Source organism: Mus caroli, unplaced genomic scaffold (genome assembly GCF_978045245.1).
Source record: "Mus caroli unplaced genomic scaffold, Mus_caroli_1 scaffold_13, whole genome shotgun sequence".
Taxonomy (NCBI): domain Eukaryota; kingdom Metazoa; phylum Chordata; class Mammalia; order Rodentia; family Muridae; genus Mus; species Mus caroli.
In genome coordinates, this window is record NW_028227268.1 from 64,294,010 (window position 1) to 64,303,429 (window position 9,420).

Below are 9,420 nucleotides of genomic sequence, written 5' to 3' on the forward strand. Positions count from 1 at the left end.
GAGCAGGACTTCAAATACTAAAGTTGGGTGCTGGGCGAGGGTGATATGCAGCATCCACCACAGAAACCCAGATACTGCACACAAGCCACTTCCATAGGACATGGATGTGGAGGCTGTATTAGTGTACACAGAAGACAAATAACAAAAGTCAGTAGTCCACCAAAATAGAGGGGTTCCCGAGAGCATCAGCATGAGAGAAAGATCAGAATCCAACTGGTATTCACACACTAAGTGCATGGCCCTACTCCTGGCAAGCCCTGAATTCAGTATTCACATCTTAAAGGTGCAGCAGAGAAAGGTTTTTCCACTTTGGGGACAGGAAGGGGATATAAGAATAGTTAGGTCTGCCTTTAGACAGAGTAGCCTCAGGTCAGCTTACACTCGCTGCCAATAGTTCTCATGAGATCCATGACGTGGCTCACCCAGTGTGACTTTGTTTTGTTGAATGTTGTTAGTCCTTTGGTAGAAAAAACAGGTACACAGCAAACACATATATGATACAAATTGTGGAGCCTCCTTTGTGGACCCACCCTCAAGGACGCTTGTCTGTTTGTCATATGGCAAGCTCTGAGACTGAAAATTGATTCAGAGCAGTCAACAAGGTGATGGACTGTGACATTTGCCTGTGGGAGGGACCTGGGTGTCCTGTTGTCCTTCCTATCCCTAGACTCTGTTGTGTCCATGAATCCACCAGTACTTGGTGTCTCCTTCCATTCTGTGGGACCATAGCAGCCATAAGGAATGGTACTGCTCTGTAATGGGGAAGTCAAACTCAAGGGTCCTAACCTGCCAGGGACCTGCTTCTCTATCATGTGACAGATGGTGGAAGGATAAGGAACGGTAAGAGGAAGTGGGCAAGGAAAGTTCTTGGAATGGACTGAGCTTTCGAGACTGTTGACTGGTGCTTCAGTGATTTTGGAGAGATTGGAATGTTGCAAATCCCAAGACCAAATTACCTTCGGCAACCTTTAGTCTTTATCTGAATGTTACCCAACATGTTAGTGACTGCTAAGCAAATCCTTTGGGATATGCAGAGCACTAGCTGCCAACAGCCAAAGGGCCAGAATTCTGAGATAGCATGGGAGCCTGTGCCTGAGGCGTGCCTTCCTCACTCTAGGCTGCCTACTTGCCGCTTTCCCTAAATGTGTTTGAAGAGTGCCTTGATCTCTGTATTTTCTTTATTTGATTGTTTTAAGAACCCCCGCCCCCTCCCGAAGCTGGCACCATGTTGGAACATGGAATCTGGGTCACCTAAACCCAAAAGGGCCATGGTCACTCATGTTTGACTCCAGAATAAATGATCTGTTATTTCTTCTGAGATGAGTTGGTTTTGGATGGTTGCTTTTGCTTGTTGATTTGTTTGTTTGTTTTATATGGGAAGAGTCAGTCTCACTACTATTTCATTGTATTCTTTGAGACAGGGCCTTACGTAATCCAGGCTGTCCTCAAACCTACAGTTCTCCCGTGTCAGCTTCCCAAGTGCTGGGATCACAGGTGTTAGTCACCATGTTGAGCTAACTCACATTTTTATAATGGCATGAATGCCCTCCTGTCATGAGAGTGGAGCCCTTAGGCCTAATCACTTCTTAAGGAAATCATCTTTAAACACTCTTAAATGAAAATTTGGAAATGTTATTAAGCTTGACTTATTTTTTTAGGCAGTGGTATTTGTTTTACTGTTTCAAATGTTAACTATAGCTATGTTAGGTGATAATTTCTTTCTGCTCACCTCTGAAAGGATTTTCTAAATTTTAAATAGTCTCAGATTATTCCCCTTGAAACATTCTTGACACATGGTTTATACAATTATGCTTTATGCTTAGCAAGTCTTATTGATTACACACTTCATTTACGAGATACTTCATAATAACAAATTCAGCCCTATGTTTATAAAATTATCATCCATTTGTTCCTCTTTCTCGTAACATTGTCCATCTTATAACAACAACTGAGTTACATGATTAAAATCTAGATAGTCAGGCCTGTGTCACTGGCACCCATCTCTACGACCCTATTTAAAAAGTAACATAGTGGCTAACACAGGAGACACTAGAGGGGCAAATTGATTTTCCAAAGGCTTTGCAAAAATTAGAATAGAAAATGGCAAAGGAGCTTCAAAGAAGTTAATACAACACAAAAGAACGTTCAATGGAACAGAGAAGCTGAGTCTGTGAGTGAGGCGCACCTGATTTGAGTGGAGCTCGTTTGTGGAGCTTCTCTCTGCTCTTTTATCACACTGTCTTCTGCAGCCACTTCCTCAAGGCTCCCTTGACCTCCTTGTTTCTCACACTGTATATGAGAGGGTTCAGCACGGGTGTGAAGATGGTGTAGAAGGCAGACACCACTTTGTCACTCTTGCCTGGCTGGTGGGACTTGGGTCTCATGTAGATGAAGATGATGGCCCCGTAGAACAACCCCACCACAGCCAGGTGCGAAGAGCAGGTGGTGAAGGCTTTCTTCCGGGCTGCGGAGGATCGCATGCGGAGCACCGTGGCCAGGATGAGCGAGTAGGAAGCCAGGACGAGGGACAGCGGGATCAGGAGCATCAGGATGCAGCAGATGTACATGAAGAACTCAAAGACTTTGGTGTCTGCACAGGCGAGGCGCACCAGAGAAGGTGCCTCACAGAAGAAGTGGTTGATTGTTCGAGAGTGGCAGAAAGGGAAACTCAGGATGGTGCCCGCCTGCATCAGCCCATCGGCAGCTCCCAGGAGCCAGGACCCCACTGTCAGGTATGCACACAACTTGGGGTTCATGAGGACATGGTAGCGCAGGGGATAGCATATGGCTACGTAGCGGTCATAGGACATGGCTGCCAGGAGGAAGCACTCGCCCCCTGCCAAAGTGAGGAAGAGGAAGATCTGGGAGCCACAGCCTGCAGGGGAGATGGATCTCGTGTTCGTCAAGTAGTTGGCTGCCATCTTGGGGACAATGGTGGAGACTAGCATCATGTCCATGAGGGAGAGCTGGCTGAGAAGGAAATACATGGGCGTGTGCAGCCTGGGGTCCCTGCAGATGAGAAGGATCATGAGGGTATTGCCCATCAGAGAGGCGGTGAAGATTACCAACACAACAGAAAGCAGGAGCAAGTGGGCGTGTGTGTGGCTGAAGAGGCCGAGAAGAATGAAGTCCACCTCTGTGCTGTTACTGGGAGTCTTCATAGCTCTGACCAAACCTGAAAGACAGAAGGATGCTTGCCTGTTTTTTTTGTTTGTTTGTTTGTTTTGTTTTTTGTTTTGTTTGTTTGTTTTGCTTTTTTTTTTTTAAAGATAGGCTATCCTGGAACTACTTCTGTAGACCAGGCTGGCCTTGAACTCACAGTAATCCACCTGCCTCTGCCTCCCATATGCCACCATACCTGGTCTGAGGATGATTTTTTTAAAAAGTGACTTGCGAGTTCCAGGACAGCCAGGGCCACACAGAGAAACCCTGCCTCGAAAAACAAAACAAACAAACAAACAAAAACAAAAAACAAAAAGTAAGAGATAAAAAAAAGTGACTTGCAACCAAATGATGGAATATCTCAATATTTCAGTTTAGTGGGATAATTAATTTTTTTTCTACCACTTAAGGTTGAAGTTGTGGATCAGCGAGTGAGAGCACATGTTTGAGTTTGGCTCTCAGAACCGATATAAATAGTTAGATGCAGTTCCCATGTGTCTGTACCCTTAGCTCTGTGAAGGGTAGAGGGATTACTAGGGTTCCCTGTCCTCCAGTCAACCCCTGCCCCCCAAATGCAAGAGCCTGGTTCAGGGAGAGACTCAGCCTCAAATAAATAAGGCAGAGACTGATAGAGGAGGGCATTCACACTTACCTCTGGCCTGCCAGTGAACCCATACCATGCACACGCACACACACAAACACAATTCAACTACCTAGTCTGTTTGTCTTAACTGTTCACTGTCTACCTTTGTTGTACCATAGTATAATTTATAACTGAATTAAATAAAACATATAGAACAAACAGTGTAGTGCCTCAGAATGTGTTTAGCCCTATGCTTATCTTAATCATGGCATAAAGAAGCATTAGTATGTAATCCGAATTTCCTACAGTTTGGTATTTCTCAGTTGAAAGAACCCTACATTCTTGCCAAGTTGTGAACACTGCTATGACCTGACTCATGATCTTTGCACTTAGCTATCAATTTAAAGTAGTTACATATGAAGTAAGGAAAAAACCTCCTGTCATGATGGAAACCCACGTGGCTGATCCTACCTGCTCCTGTGTGAGGTGCTGCTGTCCTATGTAATATGTAATGACCACAGATGTCCCACACCTCAGTACAATGTCTCACAGCATCGTGATTTCTTTCCAAATGAGAAGGGCTGTTGCCATGGAGATTCCTTTTCACACTGATTACTTACATTTAGCGAGTGCCCTCACAAAAATGATACTAAATTCCATCAAAGATTCCTGTAGAAAATTGACAGTTTCATGAAGACACAGAAGCAGGGGGCATAAATTGTGTTACAGACTTTCACACTTGCAGCTGTCTGTGAGTTTGAGGCCAGCCTGGTCTACATAGTGAGTTCCAGTGCAGCCAGGGCTGCACAGTGAGATGCTATTATGAAAAAAGAAAGAGAGAGAGAGAGAGAGAGAGAGAGAGAGAGAGAGAGAGAGAGAGAGAGAGAGAGAGAGGAGAGAAAGAAAGGAGAAAATTGTAATAGTATATTGTAGTATATCCATTTGAGTATATCTTTAACCTGTTTCATACATTTTAAGCAATAACTTACATCGTTAAAGTATTAGATCATTTTAAACATGTTATATGTGTTTGCGATTCTTGCATGTTACTGTTTCTCAGATGTTGGATTGGGTTTCACTGGTGCAGTACTGGGAAGGCTAGTAGTTGTTAATGCATGAATCGAATCTATGATCACTGTAAAATTGATATTACTGTGTTATATAGAGCATTGTAAACATATTGTGGCACACATGAGGCCCCTTCTAGATACACACACACACACATATAGACATGGACACATACACATATAGACACACACATACATATGCACATACACACATAGACACAGACATACATATATAGACACAGACACACAGAGACACACATAGAGACACACACACACAGACACACTCACAGACATATAGACACAGACACAAACACAGACATACACACACATATGAGAGAAAGAACTATTACAAAATAAATTTAAATAAAAGTATTTTTCCAGGGCCAGCAGTGCAGCTCTGTGGTGGAGTGTCTGCCTTCCATGTGTAAAACCCTGAGTTTGGTTCCCACAACCACAGAAGAACATTACAGTGATCTGAGAATAGATGTTTCATACTCAAATATTTTAAATAAGAAAGTTATCTACTTCAGAACTAACTTGCAATTGAACTTCCCTTTGTTCTAATAAAATAAAATTTTTTTCAGTGTCTCTTTGGCCACTTCTGATGTCATTTTGTTTCATAGGTTTCTTCTGGCTCTAGCCTCATCCCACATGACTGTAGCTATCATAGTCATGCTGATCTTTCAGTGTCTATACTTAATATTTATGAAAGTTTCTCCTATACCTATAATAATGTGATTTCAAAGAATAAAATGCAAGCTAAGTTTGGAGGTCAGAAGAATTGCCATTTCTGTACTCTGCCTGCCCTATCTACTGAAAACAGAATAAAATTCCTTTCTTATTTATTGTCTTAGTAAAAAAGAAACATAATAAAACGAGACTTCTAAATGCCTGGTCTAGATGAAATGATCAACTGTCAGGTGGTAACACTGAGTAAGGGCAATATCAGTCTTTTCTGCTACCAATAATGTGGTTTTGTAAAATGGAGGCAAGGAGTAATTGACTTTACATATCTATTTTCTTTGAGACAAGGTTTTGCTATGTAGCCCAGGATGTCCTGGACCTTGCAGTTCTCTCGTCTTGGTTTCCTGGGTGCTGGGATGGCAAATGCATGCCATTAGGTCAGTGTTGTTTTAATTCATAAATAAATGAAATATAAGATTATTACAGTAGTAATGCGTTGGCCAAGGAAACCAGCATACTTTTGCTGTCTAAATGATATGAAAACCTAGTTGGTTCTAACATCCCAAGGACTCTACCATCCAGTCAGGAGTTAGTGAGGACCAACTGTCTTGTTCATGCACCTGCAGACTACACATCTGGAGTGTAACCATATGATCTTGGGAGTCAAACCCATTCTTACATCAGCAGCTCTCAACCTCTGGGTTGCACACCTCATATCAGATATCCTGCATATCAGATGTATATAGTATGATTCATAAAAGTAGCGAGATTACAGTTATAAAGTAGCAATGGAATGATTTTATAGATGGGGATCACTACAACATGAAGAACTGCATTAAACGGTCACAGCATTAGAAAGGTTGAGAGCCACTGTCTTAGGGGAAAAAAAAGCCCTCAGTCAGTATTTTAAAATAGGGACTTAATTGTCTTACACACTTGTTTTAAGAAAAAAAAAAGGTAGTTTAAATAGAGCACTTACCCAGGTATTAGTCTCAAGGAAGCTATTCAAAAAACCATTGCTGGGTCCAACAAGATGGTTCTGTAGTAAAACATCCTGGAAAAGTCTGATGCCTGGAATTTGATACCCAGAACTCATGTAAAAGTGAAATGAGACAACAGACTCAACAACACTGTCCTCTGACCTCCACTGTGTGTGCATGTTCATACATAATAATTAATAATAATAATAATGATATATTGAATGACATCACTAGTCCTGGAGGGAAGTGCATGAAGTATTTAAATGATCAAATAGAATAGACCTGTCTATGTTGGGTTAAAATATGCCTCATTCTCAATTCTCCTGAAAACTTCTTTAGTACTATTTGAATATTTCAAACTGCACACACACACACACACACAATCTTATACGTTTTTAATTAAGAGCTGAAAATATCTAGTATTGTTTGAATATTTCAAACTGCATATATATATATATGTAATATATATATATATATATATATATATATATATATATATATTATAAGTTTTTGGTTAAGTACTGAAAATATATAGTCTCAGTGGACACTAAGGACACAATTGAGACAATCATCTTGCTTATTCACTAAATTCAGTCCTGAGCTTTTCTCTGTGTCTCACATTGTAAGTCAGACTGTATTGAAGTCAACCTCAGGGCAGAATGAAAGCCATTCTGTAACCTGTAGCCAACTGGGAGAGGAAAACATAGAGCTGACTCCATACCTGGCAAGTATTGATATTTGCCCTGGATTTCATTCTAAGAAATAAAAGGAAAGGGGAAAACAACTTATATTTACACAAGTTTTTAAAGTTTCTTTAAAATGTGTAATGAGAATGGCTGGGTAGACCCACCAAGTGCTAAGGTGGAACATAGTATAATAACCCAGTGACCTTTCATATCACGTTAATTGGTAGAGACTACCGTTGTGTTTTATGGATTTTACCAACAGTGATGGCAGAGAGTTGAGAGAGAATACCTATGAGGTTATGGGATGAGGCATAGCCACGTTGGTTTCTTTCTTTCAAAAGTGCTATGAATTATGGCATAGGTCCTAAAATTGTGGAAATGGAATATTCTGAAACAAAACCTTGGGAGCCCACCACCTGCTATTCTAAGCACTCAGTCTCAGGAGCTAAGCACTCACCTGCATCAGGAGTAGCTGCTGTGCGGAGCAGTCTGTGTCTGTAGAGCCCATGGACCTCCACAGAGAGCTAAGCACCACTCCTGCCAGCTGTGCGATATGAAACACACCTGCCCCAGTGCAGCTCATCCCACAAGGAGGCTGCAGAACCTTCAGTGAGAACCCCTTTAGCGACATTCAGTTGAAAGTATGTTTTCAGTTTATTATCTCTCTAAAGTTAATTTCAAATTAATTTTAAATCCCAGGACATTTGATCCCTGAAGTAACTGACCCACATTGGTAACATCAGGATATGACCATTTGAAAGTGATCCACTTTGTGTCAGTGAATTCATGATCTCACTCCTGGAAATACATTAGTCATGCTAGCCTATGCATTCATGACAACCCATGTGTTGAGAAAGATCTAGTGATTGCATGGAGAAGGACACACAATGTGAGAATTATTTTGCCTATAAGGTTACTCTTTGAAAATGGGCATGGCTCAACTGAATCACTAAAGTTTGTAGATGACTTGGTAGTCCTTTGAATGCCAACAAAAGGACTAAAATATCTGTCTGGTTTATTTACAGAGTTTACTGAATAATGAGTGGTAAAGGCCAGGTTTATCCAAGAAGTATCTGCTCCCACCTTGCCTTCTGCATTTACATGAAAAAACCAAAATCAAAACCAAAACCCCTGCCTTTTGATTTACATACAGTTAAGGGGAAGTATTGTCTAATGCCTTAGCTGGTTTAAAAAAAACAAATTAAATCTATACTATTCTACTTAAGTCATAATTGAATGAAGACACACCTTTGGGTGTCAATTGTCAGAGAAATGAGAATTATGCTTGAGCTGTGTTCTACTCAATTATACAGGAATGTGTAAGCCAGCATCTAGAGCTTTTCAACTTTTATATTTAAATAGCTTGGTACCTATGGGCACAGGAAGATTCTCTTATAGAGTAAGGTGACTAGTGTGAATAAAAACATACTATTTAGTTCAAAGAAACCTGGAACAGAGGATTCCAAATGTTTTTACCACAAAGAAATGAATGTTCATGATGGGGCTGGAGAGGTGGCTCAGCAGTTAAGGGCACTGACTGCTCTTCCAGAGTTCCCAAGTTCAAGTCCCAGCAATTAAGTTGTGGCTCACAACCATCTAGAAAGAGAACTGATGCTCTCTTCTGCCATGCAGGTGTACATGCAGACAAAGCATGCATACATTTAAAAAATGTTATCGTAACAGATAGGTTAATATCCCTCAAATGATCATCAAACAGCATATACATGTTTTATGTTGCATTCTATAAACAAGAACAGTTATTTTTAAAAAAAGAAGTTATTTTGTGCTCATTGTATAAAAAGCATAACATGTAATTAATGAAGACATTTACAGACTAATAAATATATCTTATCTTTAACTCCAAATAAAAAAAACCAATTTTTAATTTTAATATTTATTGTATTTTCAATAATGTGTGTGTCTTTGTGGGGGCATGTGCACATGAGTGAAGTGTCTGTAGAGGCCAGAAGATGGCCTTGGTTCCTCTACAGCTGGATTTCCAGGCAGTTGTGAGTTCTCTGATGTGGGTGCTGACAACTAAATTTAGGTCCCCTGCAAGACCAACACCTTTGCTCAACTGTTAAGCCATCTCTTAAGCTTCAGGCAAACTTATTATTGACAATAGATGTTAAAATACTTTTTATGGATCTCTAAATGATTCCAGAAAATACATTCTTTCTTTGCTATCACTTGAGCTCCTCCAGTATTTATATAATAATCATAATATAGTATAATTTAATATAATATTCTATTATACT

General features: G+C 40.5%; 1 protein-coding gene across 1 annotated transcript; it reads right to left on the reverse strand.

The window, feature by feature from the left end:
• Positions 1–2,231: 2,231 nt before the first annotated feature.
• On the reverse strand, positions 2,232–3,167 carry LOC110305445 (olfactory receptor 2T33-like). Its single transcript, XM_021177434.2, has one exon. The coding sequence runs from the start codon at positions 3,159–3,161 to the stop codon at positions 2,232–2,234; it is 930 nt and encodes a 309-aa protein (XP_021033093.1). The 5' UTR covers positions 3,162–3,167.
• Between the last annotated feature and the right edge of the window lie 6,253 nt (positions 3,168–9,420).